This window comes from Eublepharis macularius, chromosome 15, assembly GCF_028583425.1.
Source record: "Eublepharis macularius isolate TG4126 chromosome 15, MPM_Emac_v1.0, whole genome shotgun sequence".
NCBI classification, from domain to species: Eukaryota; Metazoa; Chordata; class Lepidosauria; order Squamata; family Eublepharidae; genus Eublepharis; species Eublepharis macularius.
Genome location: NC_072804.1, coordinates 56,501,021 through 56,524,833, shown reverse-complemented (window position 1 = coordinate 56,524,833; position 23,813 = coordinate 56,501,021). Strand labels below are relative to the sequence as shown.

The window sequence follows — 23,813 nt, the reverse complement described above, 5'->3', positions numbered from 1 at the left end:
AAGCAGAACAGCACAAGCTTCCCTTTATTAAAAAAAACATTCTATTTCAAATACATTAAATAAACGGTAGATAAAATGAAAATACCATTCACCCGTGTTTAGCTGAGACCTACGCAACTTGCTACCCAGCATACTCAAGGAAGACATGGCTTGATCAGTCTGTCCCCAAACATAACATGCAGGTTGCAGAACATTGATGGCCAAAGGTACATCACAATCTCCTCTGTAATGGTTTATAACCTGTGTAACTCATGGCCACAAGATGATGCACAGCCAACCAGGAGCCATGGCTTTGGGGGGGGGGGGAAATATCAGATACATTCATGGAAGAGGATGACGACAAAGGGTCCGCCCCAGCTATAGTTAAGAATAGATTCTCTTGCATTCATATTTAGTATCCTGCTGCTCACCAGATGCTGATGCGCCCATCATCGAGGGCAAAAACAGACAAGACAGAGATTGCACACCTCCCTCTATAAAACGACGATTGCTTGGTCATGCACCCATCGTTTGCTATCAGGGCCATGCAAGAAAGGGATTTGGCATTTAACCCTCTAACTTCTGTACACTTTTTCTACAGGCTCCTCCACTCTATTAATATTTTAAAGAAAAACACCCATCCTTTTTTTTTTTAAGATGCTAACAACATAGCAGGATGCCCAGATTGAACAGTGAAGTGGAGGCTGAAACAATAACCCCCCCCCCCCGTCCCTTTTCCACATGGCCTCCGAAGCCTGTAGTTTATGCCTGAATCAGAAGATCTGGGGTCTCTTGTCCCCACTCCAAGCTGTTGCAGGCACACTGGAGAAGCAGTTTCTGGAATGCTTCAAAAACCACTCGGGCAATTTCCTTCTCCGTGCGTGATGCCCTTGTCCATTTCCAGAAGAATCCCCTTCCCGCCACTCTTGTTAAGTCGGTGGTGGTCCATTGATGTACTTCAGCACAAGGTGGAAAGATCTGGTGTAGCCGTTGGTGCAGTGACAGGAGGGATCAGCCAGCGACAGGATGCAAGCGCTGGCCAAGAGGAGGAGCAGCAACAGGCCAATGGTGGAAAGCAGCAGTCGGTTCAGTAGGGTGGGAATTCTAGGGAGCTTCTGGGGCTGGGTGGAGAGACCCAAGGGCTGTGGCGGATCATATCTGGAAGGGGGAGAGTCGGCTTAAGTTACAGGAGGGTAGACTGCCCTCAGGCAAAGAGACACGTTTGCACCCTGAAAGAGTAGCTTGACAAGGGAACCAAGGACCATGGGGGAGGGAAAGGGGTCGGGGTGGTTCACCTTTCCTGGAGGTTGCATGCAGTCGTCACTCAGGGATGCTTTTTAAGCTTTGGGTTTCCTGCACTGAATAGGGGGGTTGGACTGGATCTCCTCCAATACTCCTTTCCAGCTCTATAATTCACATATCCAGAAATAGTAAAGATTCCAGTAGCACCTTGAAGACCAACCAACTTTATTGTAGCATAAGCTTTCGAGAACCACAGCTCTCTTTGTCAGATGCGACGGTTGCATCTGACAAAGAGAGCTGTAGTTCTCGAAAGCTTATGCTACAATAAAGTTGCATCTGACGAAGAGAGCTGTGGTTCTCAAAGGCTTATGCTACAATAAAGTTGCATCTGACGAAGAGAGCTGTGGTTCTCAAAGGCTTATGCTACAATAAAGTTGCATCTGATGAAGAGAGCTGTGGTTCTCGAAAGCTTATGCTACAAGAAAGTTGGTTAGTCTTAAAGGTGCTACTGGACTCTTTACTATGTTCATATCATATGGAAACTTCCCTTAGTGACTGTGGCAGTAAATTGGAAATTGTAGAAAGGGACCTCAAAAAGAGATAAAAACATCCTAGGAGTATTAAGGGGCACAGAAGTTTCATGAGGATGATGAGAATACTGATTTGGCTTGGGAGAAGACTAGCTCTCGACATGGGAAGAGCTCTATATTAAAACAGAGAGGCAGCATTCTCGGAAGTCACTTTACCCCTTCTCAATGGTGACTGCAATTTCTCCTGAGTAGGAATCCAGCTGTTTTCTCTTGCAGGTCTGCAAACAGATGCATAGCAAAAAAGAAGAGTGAGAAGAGAGGCTGGGATTCCCTTCCAAAAACACCATTTTACAGCAAAGCAGATCCATGCAGGGACTTGGACCCATTCCACCGAGTTCAGATCTCCCCAATCTCTGCACAAGCTTTATCTGACCTCTCATCTCCTCCCATCCCCCAAGGGATTTAAGCCAACAACTTTCAGGCTTGCATTCTGGAATTATTCCACCCACCAGCTACTCACCTGCCCAGCCTGGGGGATTGAGGTCGCCCTGACCTTCTTCTTCATCCGCTGCAGTGATTTCTGCCGCTTTGCTTGTTGATCATTTGTTTTGGATTGCACAGGTAAATGCAACTCCGTAATAGACAGAGAAATGGCCCCAAATGTTCCAGCATCCTGCAGAGTAAATTAAAGACAAGGTGCAGAGGCCATGTTATGAGAAGAGCAGAGATAGACTTCCTTATTGGGCAGCCAAGAAATGCTCCATTGAGCCTGAGAAAAAGGGACTACTCCCACCAGTCAGAGGAACAGTATTTTGGAAAAACTTGTCCAAGCTACCTACCTGATTTTTACCCAACTTGATGCTGAAGAGAGTGGTGTTTGTCCCAAATGGTGTGTTTTTCTGAGCAGCTACACCCCTCAAAGCAAGGTTTCATTTATAAACACAAGGGAAATTCTGCTCAGAATATCTGCTCTGGGCTCTCACCAACATCTTTGTAAGTTCATGAGATCTCGACGCTTGCTTTAAAAAAATGAAATCTAACCTCAGGATACCAAATTAGCAATTCCTATGCGTGCCTAATGGTGTGGTTTCTGAATTGCAATGATCAAAACGGGTGGAAAGGGGCCCTTTACTTTGCCAAACTAGCCAATTAATAAAACTTGCTCCCGTTAGTCAATAAGACTCCCCCACCCCACCCAGGACAACTCGAGGTATCGCCCACTGTGCATCTCTTAGCCATTTTACAGCCCTAGGCCGATTACAGACGGCCCTCCCCATGCCGAAACGTCGCGCGGAAAACGCGAAATGTCGCGTTTTCTCACGTGAGTTTTGCATGACGTCACGCGATGTCGCGCAAAACTCGCGCAAGAAAACACGGTATTTCGCGTTTTCCGCGCAACGATGCGCGACGTTTCGGCATGGGGAGGGCCGTCTGGAATCGGCCCTACTGCAAACAGAATTAACCCCCGTTTTCTCTCTAAGACCTGGAATCAACTGGTTCTGCTCCATTAAAAGAGCTTACCGGTTCTGTTTCCAGTTGTCTTTCCAGCTTCTCCTGATGGGCTTGGCCCAGCCAGCTCTCAATACGTTTGGGGTCAAATCCCATGGGCTCTATTTGGCGGCTGGTCCCTTTTCCCGGAAGGCAGCTTTGGGGCTGCTCCTGCTGTCTCTTCTCCAGGTGCCACAAAGAAGTCTTGCCTATCAGGGAAGGCAGTCAGAAGTTGGTGTTTGAAATCCAAGCTGCAAAATTAAGGGGTTTTACCTCCAAGATCAAACAGGCTTACTTACTAAAACTGTTAGTTTGTATTTCCTTGGGTATCTCATCTGTCAAAGAGCAACTGAATGGCTCCCTGTCTTCCTTGCAGCCACTCGGTACCTGTGAAGTTGTCAGAACAATTTTTTTAAACAAGTGCAGGCAATGAATGAATATTCTATTTTTTGTCCAAAATGTTTTGCAAACTTATGGATCTGTGCTGAACATTTTTACACCAATTTATGAGTCATTAGTTCCCCTAAAGAAAAACAGTGGAATATTTTAGGACACTAAACAAACCCATACAGGATAGGTCTATCAGTGGCTATCGGTCAGAAGAGAAACCTCCATATTCAGGAGCAGTTTACCTTCCAACACGAAATAATGGGGGAAGAGAACAGGGCAAGGTTTATACTCATTAGTTCACCAACTGGGAGTTGAACTCCATCCCATGACGGACGAAAAACCAGAGCAGTCCCTGTAATTATTTAATTCATTTATACCCTATTAGCAACAAAGCCCATTGTGGCAGAAAATACAATATGCTCTAGAAACGGCCATTGCTGCCTCCCCCGCGCCCTGATCCCGGCCAGGGAGGGCAGGGCAGCCAGGCCAGGCATGGACACCTCCCCGGTGTCCCCAACTTGGCCGGGGGTGCGTAGGGTGGTTGGGCCGGGCATGGATGCCTCCGATCTCAGCTGAGGAAGGGCAGGGCAGCTGGGTTAGGCATTGCTGCTGCCAGCTAATTGCGCAGGGAAGGGCTGGGAGACGGGCCCGTCCTTCCCGTCAGCAAGCAGACTGCACCTGCGCCACATAACAGGTGAGTTGTCGCCAATACGGCTTACCTTTTATGTAGAAGGATTCCTGATTATATCTTAAAAAGCAGTAACATTTTGACAGCAATCCTATGCCAGGTAGGGGATTTTTTTGGTACAAAATAAGAATTGGCTAACTTACATTTCTCCTCCCAGTAGGCCATGACTCTGAGACCCTCTTTCTTGCCCCTCTTTTCCCCAGTACCTACCAATGAATCTTCCTGGCTGCCACATCTCAAATGGGACATCTGGCGAGAGGATGGGCACCTTCGGCTGGGTTCCTCCCACTGGCCCACACCTGCAAGAAAGAAGAGCAGGTGAAGGGAATCCACGGCCATCCCCAACTGGCAAGCAACATCTTAAGAATCTCAGGTTTAATTTACAAGAAGCAAGTTTCTAGCCCTTATAGAGGTAAGCAATGTTGGACATTTCAAAGGAAGGGATAGAAAGGGAGGGGAGATGCAGAAGAGGACCACATGCGATTCCCAGGCTAGCAGGACCTGAATGCAAAACAAATGAATGCCTAATAAGCATAAGCTTAGAAAGACAGAAAAACCCCGCTATGATGGAAAAGCTATATGTGGCAAACCTTCGTAAGCCAAAAAACAAAGTAGCATCTGACGAAGAGAGCTGTGGCTCTCAAAAGCTTATGCGACAATAAAGTTGGTTAGTCTTAAAGATGCTACTGGACTCTTTACGATTTTGCTACCACAGACTAAAACGGCGAACTCCTCTGAATCTATGACCGCTTATTTAATTAATTTATTTATTTGTGTTCTTTGTGGTCCACCTTTCTCATTGAGACTCAAGGCAGATTACACTGCATGAGTCAATATGATCAACAGCCAGGACAATCAATAAACAATGCAAAAGGGAATATAAATGTAAATTTGCGGAATTGTGAAAATAAGCGGAAATCTGAGGCAGAGCTGAAAAAGCTGAAACAGAATAAAAGCAATTCTAAACCTGCTGTAGCACAGGGTTCAGTGGTTGGGATGGATATCAGCACTCTGCTGGTTCGATTCCCACTTCTGCCATGAGTTTAGTAGGGGGCCTTGGGTAAGCTCTCAGCCCAGTTCCCCTTCTGCACTGTAGGGATAACATCAATACTTACTTTGTTCACTGCTCTGAGCAGGGCACTAATCTGTCTAGAAGAGCAATATGTAAGTGCAGTTATTATTATAAGGGAGCTGCTGTAGCAGAGTGGTTAAGTGGTTGAGTTGCACATCAGCACCCTGCTGGTTTGATTCCCAGCAGGTGGTCTTAAGCAAGCCCCCTCCTCAGCCCCAGCTCCCCCCAACACTTTGTTCACTGCTCTGAGTGGGGTACTAATCTAAGTACAGTTATTATTATTATATTAAACAATGCAGAAACTACCCAGTAGGATCATACTTACTGTAAGAGAGAGTACATAGTAGTATTGTCTACAGTCCCTGTCCCTTTACCAATGAACCTCTTTGAAACAACTTATTTAACACTCTTCTCCCACTCTTCCCCCAAAGAGTTACAGGTGGCATGAATGGTTTTCCTCTCCTTTTATTTTATTGTTACAACACTCCTGAGAGGTTGTGCCTGGCCCAAATGTATCCACTGCGATTCATGGCTGTGTCACATACCTGTGTGTGTGCAGCAATCAGAGCTAAGAGCCAAACCACAGCCAAAGGTCAATTATTTGCATGAACTACATAGACCAAGCCAGCCAGAAAAGAAGATACTTCTAGACCTCCAACATAAATAACTGGGCTCAAGAAAACATGTCCTTCCAAAATTCACTATATTGGAATGGCAATGTAATACACAGCCAGAACTGAAACACAGTTCAACCCCCTCCAGTTTCCCCCCCCCCCAAGCATGTTCCTCTCTCTCCTCGCTTTATCAGGAAATCCAAATAACCTTGATTCTCACCACTGAAGCATAGAGTAGTTAGCCATAATATAAACTTGTTCTTCTCAGTTGGGTAAAAGAATTCAAAACAGACTCATAATTCAGAAGGCATGACTCCCTCCACAAGGCCAAGGAAGCAACCAGATGCCAAATGACCAGGAAGAGGTTGGCGCTTATCACTCACAGCGGAGGGCAGGCCTCTACATCTCTCGTCCCACATGCTAACATGCTGGCTGTCCACAAAGCACGATAGTCTAACTTCCTATGACTCTCAGCTTCCTTTCCCAAATACAGCAGATTCACTAATTAAAAAGCTGACAGCCCTATGCTGAGAAAGTACCCCCAGCTCTGAACCTCTCTTCCATCTCAGAATTCCCTGTCCAAAAATAGAGGTTCAGAGGATAGGGACAAAGCCTTTTCTTTTCCTTCACAGACTCTCCCTCCCAGGCAAGTTTGGGGCACAATTTCTCTGGGCCTGGTATAAACTTGAAACACAGACTGCCTCTCCACAGACTCCATAAGTGTACAATCCCATCCTATGAGTCATGAAGCTCCCTCATACTGAGAGTCTCTCTACACGAGACGCCTCAGCGTGTGTTCTTTGAGTGCAGGGAGACAAAATGTTAGCCGGGAAGCGTAGTTTAAAAAGACAGAGCTGGCAGAGATTGCTCCTCAGAGAGTCTGTTAATTTCATCTTTGCCTCCCTGAAGGCTCTGTCAGTTTCACCTCTCCAGTCTAAAACCTTGAGAGATCGCAACCAGAGGGCAGCGAGGAATGGAAATGGGCTGGAGCTGCCTTCCAGAGCCGGGCCTGGACCTAGAGAGGTTATCATGGGCTGAAGTTTCCCTTCTGGCATTTCACAGCCCCTTCACACAGCTCCAGTGTGTAGCAAAGCCTTTGCCCTGCCGCTGGCTCTGTCTTTCTAAACTACCCTTCCCGGCTAACATTGCATCTCCCCACATGTGTTCATCACATGTCAGATGTCTCATGGACAGAGACTCTTAAAGTCAGAATGGTCCACCAAGGTCAGTAACTGTCTGCTCTGGCTGGCAGCCGTTTTCCAGGGAAATGCTGAGAATTGAACCTGGGGCCTTCTGCGTGCCAATCAGATGCTCTGCCACTACGCCCCAGCTCTCATCCCATAATGATTTCTACTTTGGTTCAGATCATATCATGGTAACAGCTCTGAGAAAAGTCTATCCCGCCAGCCACTTACCTGTGATAGCACTGTAATACGAGGAATCCTCTTCATCATGCGATGTGGACCCACCCACATCCACAGAAGGATCCCATTCCAGATCCATGGAGGGCCCCAAAGCCAGATACTTGAACTGGTGGGGAGACTTCTTTGGAGTGGAGTGGCACATCCGACCAGAGGCAGGCGACGGCGAGCCGATTTCTAAATCCAGGGATCCTTCCGTGAAGGAATCTGACTCCAAGTCACTCTCCCGGTCAGACCACCACTCGTTCTCAAAGACCTGGGAGAAAGATCCAGAGAGAAGGCGGGTACACATTCAGCCGGCCCAGTGAGCTTCATAGAGTCTCCCTAACCATTGGGATGCTCAAGTGAAAGATCTTGCGCTTGTTCTCCCATTGTGGATACACATTCACCGCTAGGGAGGCAGAACAGAAGACCACACGGACAGTAAGTCAGCTGAGCGTCCCCGTGTAAGATGTCTTGTGTAGAGAGACTCATAGCCAAGAGGGGGCTTCAACCTGGGTCCTCGTCATCTGATAAAACGGGTTTTGACTTACAGAACCTTATACCCTAGGAGGGGGGAACTTTTTGGCCGTTAAGGTGCTACCGGAATTGAATTTTGTTCCAGTGCTAGACTCTATAACCATTGCACCACACTCTGTCCAACACCTTCTTCCCCCGCTGCTGCCACCACCTTCTTGGAAAAGGGAGACCTGGGGCATACCAGCCGCATGCTGACCAAGCGACGGCGGAAACGGAACACCCTGCGGAAGACGTCCTGGCAGAAGCCGCTCAGGTCCTGCAGCTCCTCCTCCAAGACCTCCGCATCCTCGGGCTGGCTCTTCTGGATCAAACACTCCCCTCGGACCAGCAGAAGGTCGACGCGCTCTGCGATGCTTTGAACATCTTGCTGGAATGTCTAGATGTCGGGCAAAAGAGACAGAGCCGCCTCAAGAAAGGAGGCAAGACGTAATTGCCCCACAAGAGGTTTCCCAACCAAGTGACAAAGCTCCCGCAGAGGCAGCCAGTTTAGGCAATCATGTCTGCAGATGATCTCAGCCCCCGTGGAAAATTTAGCACCTTGAGAATCTCGGGGCTCAAAGAGGCGAGAAGAAACATGTCTTATCTCCTTTAAAATGCTAATTTCATTTTTTTATTTATGATATTTATAGTTCACCTTTCTCACTGAGGCTCAAAGCGGATTACGCAATGTGAGTCAGTACAGTCAATTTCAAGGACATTTCAATAAACTATGCAATAGGGTCTGTAAATGCACGTTTGCAAATAGCAGAGGCCAAATTACTTTGGGTCCCGCGCACTTTCTCAGAGAAACCCACCTTTATAGGATTGTTGTAAGAATAAAAAGCGAAAGGAAGAACAGAGTAGATTGTTCTGTAATCCTTGGAGGAAGGATAGAATAAACATGTCCTAGATATTCATGTTATTTTTTAATTTGCAAAATAGTCAGGAGTCCAGTAGCACCTTTAAGACTAACCGACTTTACTGTAGCATAAGCTTTCAAGAACCACAGCTCTCTTCGTCAGATGGTACTGGACTCTTGACTATTTTGCAACTACAGATTAAAACAGCTACCACCTCTGGATTTTTAATTTGTGTTATTTATAATCCATCTTTCTCACTGAGGCTCAAGGTGGATTATACAGTGAATGTCCATCCACAGGATGGGGCACCCAAATAAGCAATATAATAGGATCAAGATTGCAGGAATCTGAAATCAAACAGAAATCTGATCTATAGAATAATTATTAAAAAGTTTCTAGTCCTCATAAATAAAGCCTTGTGAGGGCGGGGGAGCCTTGTAGCAGAATCATGCTGTAACTGATAGCTACAAAGAAAAATCTCAAAAGGATCAAGCAGAAGCCAGGAATTTTTAGCTACATAAAAGAATAAGGTTACACAGTCCAGGCTGCATGAGCTAAAAATCAAGAAGCCAAGTAACTGCATGAAATGCCAGTTGAATTTTCCATCCTGTCTAAATTAAGCCTTTCCAGCTATGCAATTTAGGGTTAATTGGTATAAAATTTTGAGTTACCATTGGTGTTCCTACACATAATCCTATGTAAACCAGACTTTAAATGCTAGACTTTCAAAGGGTTAATGGCTCCAGGAAGCACTCTAAATGCACACATAATTACCGAGAGATAACCTTTCCCACCGGAGCCCTAGCCTGAGGTTTTGTAAGTAAACAAACCAGCAGGTGCAGGCCCCTTTACCTTTGCCAAGATACATGGTCGGAGGGGGGGCTCCTGTAGCCCCGTTTTCTCCCCAGTATAGATTTTTTTCCCTTTCTTTAAAATTCTAAAGTGACTTTTTAAAAATTCCTGGGGGCACAGGCCATTTTTTGGAAGCGAGAGCTTCACGGATCACAGATATAGGTGGTGTTGGTTGGGATTATGCTGTGGCTAGCAAAATGCACTCTGCCCATACTCAGAAGCACTCTGCTCATCACCACTTCATATGTTCCAGCTCTGGATGCAGAAGATACAGAGGAGATGCAGAGTAATAAATCTTAGTTATTGTCTCCTGCACAACTGGAAAATAAAAAGCCGCAGGAATCTTGAAGTCTGGAAAATTTTGTAAACATTTTTGGCATATTCGGGATGCCTAATTTTGAGGGGACTTTTCAGATTTTGCAGTCGCGCAATGAATCATTGGGGAGATGTGAGTAAACTTTCAGAGAGGGCAGATGTTTGCATATACAGATGTTTTTTTCTGAGACGTGCCAGCCCGCAATGTTACCTGCAGCTGTATCATTTTGTCCAACGATGTGCCTCCCGAGAAGTGCTCCACATCTGTGAGCCGGAGGTCCAGCTCCGTCAGCCACACCCGGATGGTTTCCCTCTCGGATTCAAACTCTTCCCGTTGGTTCACGAAATACTGAGAGAGGAGGAAAAAAGAAAGAGCAAACACTGTCCTTTCTTCTCAGAACCAAGACGAGCCACCTGGGCTGCTTCCATGCTGGGCCACTTCTGCGCTGCACAATCTGCTGCACGCAGGATCTAAATGGTGGTTCCAGGCCACAATTAATAGAGCCCTTTATTTCCAGTCTCCATGGACAAGATCCTACTGCATGTTTACTCAAAGGTAAATACTATTCAGCAGAAGCCCTGCTCCTCCCTGCAAGTCAACCTTTGTTCCTTTGTTTAGAGTCTGATTGTTACTGACTTCCTGTTCTTTTGTAGGCTGCAGCAACCGTGAATCTTATTATCCCAGCTCAAAGCAAAAGCAAACGAGAAAAATTTAAAGGGGCAGCAGCCCTGAGACCCTCAATAGCATTTTGATTGGACAGGTTGGTGCAGCAAATGGATTTTTGTTTTAAAATTGTCGCCAAACAGGCTGGGGTTGGGAGAAACAGAAAGGCAACTGGGGAAATCCTGGAAGGAAGTGGGTTGTTAAAGAATTATCCATTAAAACCTGAGCAAATTAATCTGGGAAACCCCAGACTAAACCGCTCACATGGAGTCTCTCTACAAGTTACTAAGTACCTAGGGATGCTCAAGTGCAGGATTGTGTATGTAGTCCTCAATTCATGTGCAGGCTGTTCTTGCTCAGTGCATGTGGATGCTGCTTTTACAGGAACTCCCTTCGCGTGACTGCATCTGCGAGTGATTCCAAAGGGCAAAGCACCAATTCCGCTCTGTTTTTGCTGCGAGAACAAGTACTGTATGCTCCTTTGAATTGTAAATTTGCATTTCTCTAAGAAAATGTCAAGATCTGCATTTCAATGAATGGATGTGGGGGAAACTGGGATTCTTTTAGCAGCTGAGAAGGAACTGATATGAAACGGGTGAATGTACTCACACGGAGAAAACTGAACTGTGACTGTGCGAGTGAGTGCATGGAAAGTTAGAGGGGGGACATGTGAAATGAGGTTCACTTGAGCATCCCTAGGTACTTAGTAACGTGTAGAGAGACTGATGGAAGCAGCCCTGGACAAGCCTGATGCAGCTTTTAAAAAAAATGTCCCTGTGTGTTATTCCAGTGACAAACAGCAGAGGGTGCTGCCATCCAAATTCCCAATTCCCTTTGTGAAAGTGAAGAGGCATATATGACAAGCTGTTCCCAACATTGTTTTGTTTAGGGGGGGAAGTTAGACAGTCCCAGAAGTGTTTTAGCAAAAGGAGCCGAATGCCTCATTGTCTTGAAAACAGACAAATCCACATTTTTCTTCCTCTAGAAATCAGCAAGGTCCCACATTTTTAAACCAACCCATTTGATTTTTTTTCCAGCCTTCCCTCTTCTATAGATACAGAACATTCCCCTAAATTCCTACTCAATCCAGCCAGCCACTTCCAACCTTCAGCCTCTTGTAAATGGCAGCCACTCTTCTCTGCAGGTCGTCCCAGCGCTGGCTGATCTCCTGGACTACGGACCTAAGGTGCAAACCGATGCCGCCGCTCCGCACCAGCAGACGGTATTGCCGGTTTAAGTCTTCCAAGGGCATCAATTTCTCCTGAACTTGCTTCTGCAATATCTAAAAGGAGGAAGTTTAAAAAAAAACACACCAGGGTGGGGATCGGATCAGGTTGCCAACTCCAGGTTGGGAAATTCCTCAAGGTTTGGGGGTGGACCTGAGAAGGGCAGGATTTGGAGAGGTGAGAGGGGTATAATGTCACAGAGTCCACCCTGCAAAGCAGCCGTTTTCTCCAGGGGGACCATAATCTGGAGATTGGTTGTAATTCTGGGACATGTACAAGCCCCACCTGGAAGTTGGCAACCTGCTGACAGGAACCTCTCCTTCCTACCCTCCCCCTGCCAAAAGTGATTGCAGTCCACTTGCAACTACCTGGAGCTCTGCCACATTTTAAAAACCCTGATTCTTAGTTTCTTCACAGGAAGAATGCAGAAATGGAGCCCTCTCGACACTCCTCCCAAGAGAGAGGCTTGGAGAAAACACTCCAGCCCCTCGCCCTTCTAGTACATCGGAGGGTCTGCTAAGTTTTTCTTGCTCTTGGGAGGGCTGCTTCTGCACACATCCGCTTGAGAGGAAGAGAGCCTTCAACCAAGCTTGGAGGCTCAGACTGCTTTCTGTATGATGATGATGATGATGATTTATTACATTTCTAACTCGCCCTTCCCGCAAGCGGGCTCAGGGCGGGGTACAGCAGTTATAAAAATATAATACAAATATTAAAACAATTCATAAAACAACAGTTCATCATAAAATCAACAACAGATAATAACTGTCCCAAGATGGGGTCAATTCCAGATTCCTTCCCATCAACATACAGGGGGAGGGAAGCGGACAGATAATGTACTGCAACCCATACATGGGTCAGCTAATGAATGGGCACTACATAGCCCCATGCTGTACCCATATGTTGGGCAGCCGGCCAGTGGACACTGTATAAACCCACACTTAGTGGGAGGCTGGTGGGAGGCTCAGTGAGGATCTCGTGCTGGCCTCAACCATACGCCTGGTGGAACATCTTCATCTTACAGGCCCGCCGAAATGATAGAAGATCCTGATGGTGTCCTTAGACAGAGAGTTCCACCAGGTTGGGGCCAGGACCGAAAAGGCCCTGGCCCTGGTTGAGGTCAACCGAGCCTCCCTGGGGCCAGGGACCACCAGCAGATGTCTTCCAGCTGATTGGAGCATTCTCCGGGGCACATATGGGGAGAGGCGATCCCTTAGTGGAATAATCCATCCCTCAGACTCAGCCAGGTTTGCATCTGTCAGACAAAGAGGCGGTGGAATGGGCCGCCCCATTTCAGACAGCAGGTGAACGTTCACCTCTCGGAATGTCTCCCCTATGTTAAAAACTCCCTGAAAAGTAGGGTTGTCAGGGAAATTTTGGGAGATTTGGGGGGGGGGGGGACCTGGAGAAAGCAGGATTTGGAGAAAGCAGGGCTTGGAGAAGAGAAGAACCTCAGGAAGGTATAATTCCATACAGTCTACCCTCCAAAGATGAACTGATCTCCGTGGCTTGAAGATCAGTCCAGTTGTAATTTCGAGAGATCTCCAGCCACTACCTGGAGGCTGGCAACCCTACTGAAAAGAGAAAACCTGCACTGGAAGCAGTAAGAGGGGATGGAACTTTTCTCCTGGCTGTGCTGCTTCTCTGTTCACATTGAAGGTTTGGAGGGCATTGTTTGTTTGTTTTATTTTTGGCAGGCGGGAACATTCAGAAATACTCCCCTCAGTCTAAAGTGGTGGATTCTGTTCTGCAACCTCATTTTCCTTCGCCCGTGAACCAGTTCTGCAGGCCCCCAGAAGGGTCCCGCTTGTGTTTATTTAACAGCAGCCCTGATTCCTGCCACCCAGCAGCTACCTGGCAAAAAGCCTTGGAATGGAGGGGGCTTAAAAGTCCAAGGCGTACATGCATGCGTGTGTGCGCGCATGTGCCCATCTTCAAAGCATCTCACCGGGCATGCCCAAGGCCTTCTGTACACCTCAATCACCCTTTTGGATCCTGCCCAGGATTTCATACACTTCCAGGATCAGTTGTAGGTGGTTCATCCATGTTGGTCTGCAGTAGAACAGGATTTTCATCCAGGGGCACCTTAGAGACCAACAAGATTTTCAGACAAGGGTGTCTGAAGAAGGGAGCTCTGACTCTCGAAAGCTTGCACTCTGAGAATCTTGTGGGTCTCTAAGGTACCACAGTACAGCCAAGATCACATGCGCTTCCAAGAAAGATTTGAACACACACACATAAAACATCTCTGTTTCCAGACATTGTGCTGGTGTGTTGTTCTCTAAAGAACTCCAACCACTTTCAGTTTAGCAATTAGGCATCGCGGAGTCAGGAGTTTTTGCTTTTAGTCCCATGGATATAATAGTAATAACATGTGAGACAGAAGGGTCAAGCTAACATTAAAAATATACCAAAATTACATAAATTTATTTAAAAGTGCATATACCAAGTACAATTAAAAATATTAAAATTTTTGAAAAACTTTAAAAGGTAACCATATAAAATGCATGAGATTAAAATATTACATACATAAAAATGGATGACCCTATGATCAATAATAAAAACATCCAAATAAATAGTAAAACATATACAATAGATGGACTTTGTAGGACTAAATAGAACACACTGGGTGGACTATATACAACTAAACAAACCATACGCGTTTCGGCCCCTACAGGCCTTCCTCAGTGGTCAATATTATAATATATACAGCCCCACACATCCAAGAATAGTATAGGATATTATTACTATAATAGTAATAACAAAAACTGTGCTTATATACAGCTCTTCTAGACAGACTAGTGCCCCACTCAGAGTGGTGGACAAAGTCAGTGTTATTCTTATCCCGCCCCCAATACAGCTGGGGAGCTGGGGCTGAGAGGAGGGGCTTGCCCAAGGCCGCCTGCTGAGCTCATGGCAGGAGTGGGAATCAAACCAGCCAAGTGCTGATTTGCAGTCCAAGCACTTAACCATCCTTCCTTTTTCCCCATGTAGAGTGACCCAGGCCGATGTGGCTTTAAATACCAAAATCAAAACACAACATTGGGGTGGTGGAGGAGAAAGGACAAAGTTGCATTCTCTCCCACTTCCTTCCCTTCTTGCAAGAGTGTAGCCCAGGATCTAAAAGGCTCATCAGCACCCCTTTGAGATCAAAGGCCTAACAGAATCTCAGGTATCCCCTCCTGGGAGAGCTTAGCAAGGGAGGACAATCCCTGGCTGGAAGTTTCTTTCCTTACCTCAAACCTTTGCAGCTCTTTCTTGGAATGGGCGTAGGAGACCTGGGAAGAATTGGCGGAGGCAGCTGTCACTTCGGCAGCCCACAGCCAGTCTTGGAAGCGGAAGAGTGAGTCCTGGAAGGCCGTCTGTTGCCGCCATGCCTGCTCTGCCCTGGTGTGAGGACAGGAATTGTTTGGTGCATGAATCTTAAGGGGCAACCATACACATCATTGGATATTGCTCTATAGCTATCAGTCACAACTGGATTTTCCTGTGCGGAGGAGAGAATCCCAATGCAAATGACGATTACAGTGCATGCAGTCAGAGATAGCAACCCCCTGAACCTGATACATCTTCCCTTTGGAATGGAAGAAAAGCTGGTTTTGAAGGAGCTTACAGATTGTCCCTCTAGAGACTGCAGACCTTAAATCTGGGGATTCTTGTGACTTACCAGTGATGATGGCGTGCACTCCAGCCTATAGGCCTTCTTCTGGCTCTGAAGGCGGCACAGTTTGGATCCTGCGTCTAGCAAGCAGTGTATAACCCCTGGACTGGCCAAGACGCAAGGAAACTCAACCTGGCCCGCAAACCATGGTGCAGGCCAGAATTCAACTTTTGCCTCTAACCGCAAGGACCCCAAGCTGTATAGACATCCTCCAAGTGTGGATTCAGGCACTGCTGCCCACACCCCACAGCCTGGCCTTGACTCTCTCACTACCTACTGTGGCCAGCCAGAAGCAACCGGGAAATTCACAAATGTGACAACATAATGCCCTGGCTTTCTTGCTAGGCGGGGCTGCCACATTTCCACGCCAAATGTGGTTTTTCCAAGGTCAAAGAGATTCCTAGAATCCTCACGCCAAGCTCTTAACCAAAGGGAAGTGGTATAAAATAAAACAAAAGCTCAAACATCTCTGTGCATTTTAGTATTTCTGAATGGTTAGCATTGGAAATGTGCAACTTGAACACGAAACGTGCTTGTTGAGGTTAGACGGTTTTACCCTACTGTCTTTAAAATAAACACATTCCGTCGAGTGATCCCTACAAATCTCTCACCTCACCCACAATGTCAGAAGTAAATAGCAATTCTTTCAGGACCACAGAAAGAATCAGAATAGCAAAGAGTCCAGTAGCACCTTTAAGACTAACCAACTTTATTGTAGCATAAGCTTTCGAGAACCACAGCTCTCTTCGTCAGAAGCAATTTTATTGTAGCATAAGCTTTCGAGAACCACACCTGATGGTTGCATCTGATGAAGAGAGCTGTGGTTCTCGAAAGCTTATGATACAATAAAGTTGCATCTGACGAAGAGAGCTGTGGTTCTCAAAAGCTTATGCTACAATAAAGTTGCATCTGATGAAAAGAGCTGTGGTTCTTGAAAGCTTATGATACAATAAAGTTGCATCTGACGAAGAGAGCTGTGGTTCTCGAAAGCTTATGCTACAGTAAAGTTGGTTAGTCTTAAAGGTGCTACTGGACTCTTTACTATTTTGCAACTACAGACTAACACTGCTACTCCTCTGGATCTGAGAAAGGACCAGGGTAGCCTTGGTCTTGAAAAATTCTCCAAGAGAAATTTTAGTGGGTTTCTGTTACTTTTAGGGAGCTCCAGTTGTGACCGATTATATATGTGCTGGAAGTGCCACCACTTTAACTTTTTAAACTTCAGGCAAGGCGAACCTGCTCATCCCACCCCGCCACGTGCCCTGCTTCTCACCTGATTCGTTTCTCCACAGATACTGTGCATAAGCTACAAATGGCGGCTTCAGGCACCAGCTCCCCACACCAGCCAGCGAGCCCACGGTTTATGCCATTGTCCTGCTGACCGAGGGGGACATTGCTGCTCAAGACAGCCTTCTGCATCCTTGCAGACTTGCGATTGCTTCAGCCGACTATCCCCCTCGGCATAGGATGCACCAGACCTCTCCAGGAGAAGTTTGCCGGGAGCCCCGGAAAGCATAAAAGCCACATGACAGCCATCCGCACAGCGAGTTCAGGGTCCAGTCGAGTAACTGTCAATCCCGCCTGGAAAGAAAAAGAGTTTCTTGGGGGAGGAAATGTGCTAAGCAAGCCAACGGCCAGAACTTGAGAAAGGTAAACAGCAGACAGTAACAAAGGCCTTGAGAGAGGGGGGGGGAGAGAAACTTGGGCTCACCAAGGCCTCGGAGCCAGTTTTGATGCTCAGCTCAGCCATGGAAAATACGATGGCACAAGGAGGGGTATCCTGTTTCCTGAGCATGTGCAGAGTGTGCTGATGACCAAACCCCAACAGGACCCCCAGAAGGCACGGTGGCCAGGAAGGGCAGTTTGCATCAGAACTTCTTTGAGCAACATGGCAGCGGTTTAAAATAAAGGTGAGGGTGGAGAAAAATGGAGTGGGGGGGAGACAAAGAGCAGAGAGGGAAAGCCAGAACAGTTGGAAAAACCTCCTTTGCACAGCCTGGCCCCCCTGCTCTCTCCTTCCTTCTTCTTTTCTTTCTTTTGTTGCACAAAGGACGGCCAAGTTACAGTCACTTACCTACTTCTGTGTAAATAAACCCATGAAGGTTTATCACCCAGGGAGCTCATAAAAAAAAGGGAGAGAGGCCTGCTCCGTATTTTCCACACCACCTGCTCAGCTGCCAACGTGTGCACCTTCAGGGATGGACGCAAAGGAAGATCAGAGAACAGGAGGAGCGTGGCTCAATGGCGCTCATGTCACATGGGACCTTCTGCATGCAAGACTTATGCGCGTCTACTAAGCCACACTAGGGTTGCCAAACTCAAGGTGGTGGCTGGAGATTTCCTGGAATTACAAATGTTCTCCAGGCCACAGAGCTCAGTTCCCCTGGAGAAATTGGCACCTTTGGGGGGTAGACTCTCTAGCCTTATATCCTGCTGAAGTCCCCCCGCCTCCACCCCAAGCTCTGCCCTCTCCAGGCTCCATCCCCAAATCTCCAGGAATTTCCAAACCCTAAGCCATACCTCTCCTATTCTGCGTATGGTCAGGAGCACTCTATTCTGACAGGTTTCAGGATGCTTCAAAGAGGTCTTGGGTCGGATGCCTGGATCAGATTAACCCTTTCCGTGTCCTTAAGGATCAAAACCACATCACACATTCACCCTTCTCGGCCAAAATCACACATGCGGCAGAATGCACCCGCCTGGCTGCAAACCAGCCTTTCCCCAAGGCCAATCAATCCATTCAGAGCCAGAAAGCAAAGGGAATGAGGCTCGGCAAGGCCTGGGAACCAGTTTCGCTGATAACAAGTTCAGCCTTGGAAAATATGACGCAATAAAGAAAGGATGTCTCTAGAATCCCTGAAGTTACTTGATAGTAAAGAGTCCAGTAGCACCTTTAAGACTAACCAACTTTATTGTAGCATAAGCTTTCGAGAACCACCGCTCTCTTTGTCAGATGCAACCGTCAGGTTGCATCTGACAAAGAGAGCGGTGGTTCTCGAAAGCTTATGCTACAATAAAGTTGGTTAGTCTTAAAGGTGCTACTGATGATGCATCTGACGAAGAGAGCTGTGGTTCTCGAAAGCTTATGCTACAATAAAGTTGGTTAGTCTTAAAGGTGCTACTGATGATGCATCTGACGAAGAGAGCTGTGGTTCTCGAAAGTTTATGCTACAATAAAATTGGTTAGTCTTAAAGATGCTGCTTGACCCTTTACTATTTTGCAACTAACATGGCTAACTCCTCTGGATTTATGAGGTTACTGGGAAGATTATTAAGGGTTTGGTTTCTCAAGAGAAAGACGCTACAGGTGCAAAACACACACAGTTGATCCTGGCCAGAAAAACTGGCTGTATTCCTGAGGCTAGAGAGATCAAGAGCCAGCGAGCCAGTTATCTAAAGGGTGGCAAATGTTTCTCAGGGGATGAGAAGACTAGTGCAAAGACATGCATGTTGGTACCTGAGGCAGAAAATCCAAATAAATTACACACCCATGCATACAGACTCCCTCACACAGAGTAAAGATGTAATACATTCAGAAACAGGATTGGCTATCTGCTTATGGCACCATAACTTGCCTCCCAGCAGAACCATCTCTGGGTAGGAGCCAAGCAAGATTGCGGGTCAAATATAAATCTTCATTCTAAATGCAGAAACGGGCGTTGGGAGTGGGGAGAGAAAACCCAGATTTCCTTTTGCTCAGTGGTTTTGCTCTCAAGTAACAAATGTCACCCAGGTGCAGGCTCAAGGGTAGGAGGAGTGTATTTCCAAAGGCTCTGCTCCTCTAGAAATAAAAGGAGGAGGAAGAGATGCGATCCTTTTGTTAGAAGGAACAGGCAAATACACTGTTGCAAGAGAAGCTGTTTAGCAAATTTATCAAAAGGCAGAAGTATCACCTTCTCTGCAAAGAACAGAGAACGTAACACTCTCTCACAGACACTGTTTTGTTTTGGTTTTTAATCCTGGATAAATCCAGTTCGGCAACAGTGGTCTCCTTCACTTCGCTGCACATGGTGGAAAGAAACCCGTTTTTCTCCCTGCCAAGCACAGGGTCTGGCCAAAACCTTTCTTCAGTCCCTGGAGACCTGTGTATTCCACACAGAGTCAGTCCGTGTGCGTGCTGAAGAGAAAGCCTTCAGATTTGAAATAAGACAAAATACTAGAATCTGCTTCAATACCGGAGCTCAATCCTGAAACTGGACTGCATCTCTAATGAAGGAGGGAGAACCTCTGTACATGTGCAGACTACATTTATCTTCCCCATTTCATAATCACAGGACACTTCTGTGGTTAGAGAAGTAGCACTTCCAAGTTATGGGGTACGGTTTCTATTTTTATTGATTGATTTCATTTATAGTCCGCCTTTCTCACTGAGACTCAAGGCGGATTACACAGTGTGAGATTAGTAGAGTCAATATCAAGGACATTTCAGGACTGAGCCTACCCTGCTGAAATTTAATTCACTGTAAATAGACAATTGTTAACAAACTAGCTGCCTATGTCCACTTGTAGAAAGAAAACCTGAAAAACATCACACCCCTTGAGTCAGAAACTCTGGGACAAAATCCAAAATATGTGTGAAAGAGGCTCTCTGCATATTCTCAAAGGCACCTTTGTCAATGCTGATCAATAGCCCTTAACACGGGTTCTGAAATGGAGCCCCTGGTTCAGAATTGTGAAGCCTCTCCTGGTCTTCATTTCCTTCCAACAAGCCAGAGGAAATTTATGCCCCACTTTTGTGCAGCTGTGTGAAAATAGGGCCACATGCTTCCGTTTTAAGCTTGGGTCAAGAGCTGCCCAGGCTGTGCTCCACCTTATCAGCCCCTTGTGCCTTTTCAAATATTGCAAATATTCTTATTGCAGCTAAAACAAACAGCGTGTGATTCTCTCCTGGCAGTTGCACTGTTATTGTGGCTCCAAAACAAATAGCTCAGCCCCCTGGGCCATCTCTGGCTTGCACACACACATACACACACACAAACACACACCCTGCCAGAAGACTTGGGCAAAACCGTATTCGTGCGCAGCAGTTTATTGGGCTTCTTTCTTGGCACGGCACTGGGATAAACAGGCAAAGCTTTAACAGGGACCGTTTCCAAGACAGAGGGTTAAGAAAAGAGCAGCTCTGAACATGCACAGAGGGCATTTGTTTCTCAGCTGCTCCTCTCTATTTTGGACCGGGGTGCAGAAATTCAAGACTCAAAAGTCTTTAGCCTGAGCCCCAACTCTTCTTATTTCCAGAAGCGATAGCTTTTAAAGGTGCCAAGTAAAAATTCAGTTGGTTAGCTGTTACAAGACATGAATATTTGCAGTGTTTGCACTGGCACTAAGGTGGGTAAGACAGGGCACACCTGGAGCAGCTTTCTACACAGGTGGTTGGAAAAGGAAGCTGCTTAGCCTCATTTTAACACAACTCGCAGGGCAGAAAACTCAGGGGTAATATTCTCCAGGGCTCTTCTGGAAAGAATAAAAGGCCTAGATTTGGGGGGGGGGGTCATTTCAGCCCTAGAACTATCATTCAATTCTAAGCTAATTTTCAGAGAAATGGCAAAAAACAAAAACAGTTCTTCTGAGCGTGTTCAAAGTGCCTTTTCTTTGAAGAAAGAAGCACAGAATAAGAAATTGCCTCTTCAGAGGAGTTAAAATTTATATGGCACACACAAAATAGGGATTGGGAGTGGAGGGGGTTCGGGACAACTAGGAAATTAAGTTGAAGCCATTGATTTCAGTGGGACATTCCCAATTTGGCATCACTGAGCCTGCTTGTAGGGGGGCAGGAGTGAAATAGAGGTGCTGTGCACGACCTTAATGTGTGGTAACAGGCACACCTTGCTAAACCCTTTTGTCAGCTACAGATAACTCTGTCTCCTTTAACAATCCTCATGGGAATATCGCCAAAGCAAATGCCGCCTGCTGCCACCTGTTCAAGGGTACACGTCGCTGTCTTTTCTAGATATTTGCATGTACAAATCTACCGTGTATTCCTGGCTCCCACCCAAGTGAAGACATGGATTGGTAAATGTCAAAGTACAGTTCCGTTGGCTGGATTGTCTTTGCTGCCATTAGGAAAATTCTGCAATCGCATCCTGGGAATTTGACTGGAAAAAAATAGTAGGTTTGGGTGGAAAGCACACCTCTAAACCACCGAAGCAATTTTAAAAATAAAAGGTGCCGTATCTTCTGCTGTACCTAGCTGGATAAAGTCAAGTTCTGTTCCCAAGAGTGATACGCCTCTGGGAAACACACAAGCAAGGCATGAAGGCAGCAGTCCCCTCACATTTATTCCTATTAACGGGGAGGGATACTGGCTGTGAACATGAAGGGTTCCAGTTAGCTATTGTGGCTACCAATGGGCCCCTCTCCCATGTGCCAGCAACCGTCACCGTATCTTGTGGCGGTGAGTGTCACAAGTTAATGATGTGTTAGGTGAAGTCCTGTCTTTCGTCTATCCTGAAGTTGTGTTACATGACCCAACATTCTGTTATTATGAGAGAGGATGAGAAATGTCCCTCTTTGCACTATTAGCAATTTTATGAACCTCGATCTTTTCCAGGGGCCCACCTGAAATACAGTTACTGGCAAGCAGAGACAAGGGCTTTCTCTGCAGGGGCATCTCAGATATGGACCACTTTGCCCGAAGGCATCCACCGGGCACTTGTACAGTTCACATTTCTGTTCAGACAAGCTTTGGATTTTACTTGACTAGCTTGCCAATTTTGGACCCTCTCAATTGCTTGGGCTTTTTTTTTTATTTTAAAAAGGCATTAACAAACCATCTGGTATTTTAATTCTTACTCATTCTGTTGATGAAGGGCTGTTACTTTGTCATTCTTAATACCTAAAATAGCTATTTTAACTAATGCTTTGATGTATGCTTTGTTGCATTTTAAAATTAATCCATTACATTTTAATTTGCCTTTTCCCCAACAACAACAACAACAACAACAACAACAACATTCGATTTATATACCACCCTTCAGGAGTAAGGAATCAAACCCGGCTCTCCAGATTAGAGTCCTGCCACTCTTAACCACTACACCAAACTGGCTCAGGAGCTCAGAGCATCAAGCACAGCTCTCCTCTCATTTTATTTTCACAACAGCCCTGTGAGGTAGGTGAGGTGAAGAGAGAGAGTGAGAAACTGATCCAGAGTCACCCAATTAATATTATATACTGCTCTGAAAACCTCATAAGGCTGAGAGATGGGATAAGAACCTTTGAATTAGGCTGCTCACGCAGTTCCTTCTGAATTGGAGTTTCCCCATAGAAATGGCATCTTAAAAGTTGCAGTTTGGTTTCCCCCCCCCCTCTTGCTTTAGCCAAGGCTCTTTTCCAAATAGGTCAGCTATCAAATCCTCCTTCGGATACGGCATTTCCCGATCCTCAACTAACTGGAGCCCTGCTTCAGAGCATCATACCAGTAACTTTCCAAACTGCCCTGGCACAAATCCTCGCTTGCATAACATGGCAGGCAAAAGAAACAGCGACTGTCTGGTTTCCACACCATTTCATGGGCAGAATTGAACCCCGTCAAAAGTCTGAATTCGTCGACTGGATGTTTCTCCAGTCCTACATGCCTCAGGACTCAAAGAAGTGTTCATCAACACGAGCATGTCAAACAATAACAAAGAGAGTCTCTGACTATGTACAGAGTGCATCTCATCTGCCACTCTGTAATCATAACCAACTGGCATTGATATACAATTCAGCGAAACATGGAGCTGGATGCCTTTTTGAGATACAGAAGGAAATGCAAGATACAGTTCATTAAAATCTTCCACTCGTTCACTAGAAGACAATTTTAAGTTTTGATTCTACTGCAACACCCCAAACAGCCTCACAGAGCATTCCCCTCAGTTGCAGTATCACCAATTAAAAGCTTTTATCACCAGGCAGACACTTAACGCTTAACAAATTTGAATCTCTACCCCCTGCAAATCCGTCCTGGCCCAAGCCAGAAGTCCTTAAGACTGATCACAGGAGCTGCTCCATGTTGGAGACAAGTTTCCCAGGGATGCTCAGGCAGCTCACAACCTACCTGAGGACACTCGGTCGCCAGAGTCATCATACAGCACCCCAGCACCCCAACATCGTTCTGGAACCTCTGTGATCCCCGCTGGATCCCAAGCCGGCATCTGTCTGAAGCGCAGGCGCTGGAATTCTTTGCACTCTAGGCTGAACTTTTCTACCACTCCTGCCTGTCAATCATTAAACAGGTGGCCGAATGCCACCGTCGCATCAGCCACCCCAAGCCTTAAACAGGAGCAGCAAACGCCATCCTCTCTTCCGGAACTTGCACCTCGACAGAAGCCAGAT

The 23,813-nt window shown here is 46.3% G+C and overlaps 1 protein-coding gene across 1 annotated transcript; it reads right to left on the bottom strand.

Moving 5' to 3' along the window:
- Positions 1-23,759, bottom strand: SYNE4 (spectrin repeat containing nuclear envelope family member 4). The gene is made up of 13 exons (XM_054999945.1): positions 23,536-23,759; positions 16,774-17,081; positions 15,076-15,226; positions 11,719-11,895; positions 10,161-10,298; positions 8,125-8,319; positions 7,419-7,680; positions 4,528-4,616; positions 3,539-3,626; positions 3,273-3,448; positions 2,272-2,424; positions 1,968-2,029; positions 1-1,137 (listed from the first exon to the last, which is right to left on the bottom strand). The coding sequence occupies exons 2-13, from the start codon at positions 16,917-16,919 to the stop codon at positions 909-911; spliced, it is 1,866 nt and encodes a 621-aa protein (XP_054855920.1). The 5' UTR covers positions 16,920-17,081; positions 23,536-23,759; the 3' UTR covers positions 1-908.
- Between the last annotated feature and the right edge of the window lie 54 nt (positions 23,760-23,813).

Bases quoted from the DNA above. Each gene is read 5' to 3' on its own strand.
- SYNE4 (XM_054999945.1), bottom strand. From the start codon at position 16,919: ATGCAGAAGGCTGTCTTGAGCAGCAATGTCCCCCTCGGTCAGCAGGAC. The intron at 10,299-11,718 runs GTTGGAAGTGGC...CTCCTCTCTCAG, and splicing joins CCATTTACAAGAGGCTGAAG to TATTTCGTGAACCAACGGGA. The intron at 1,138-1,967 runs GTAAAGTGACTT...TCCCCCTTCCAG, and splicing joins GCAGTCACCATTGAGAAGGG to ATATGATCCGCCACAGCCCT.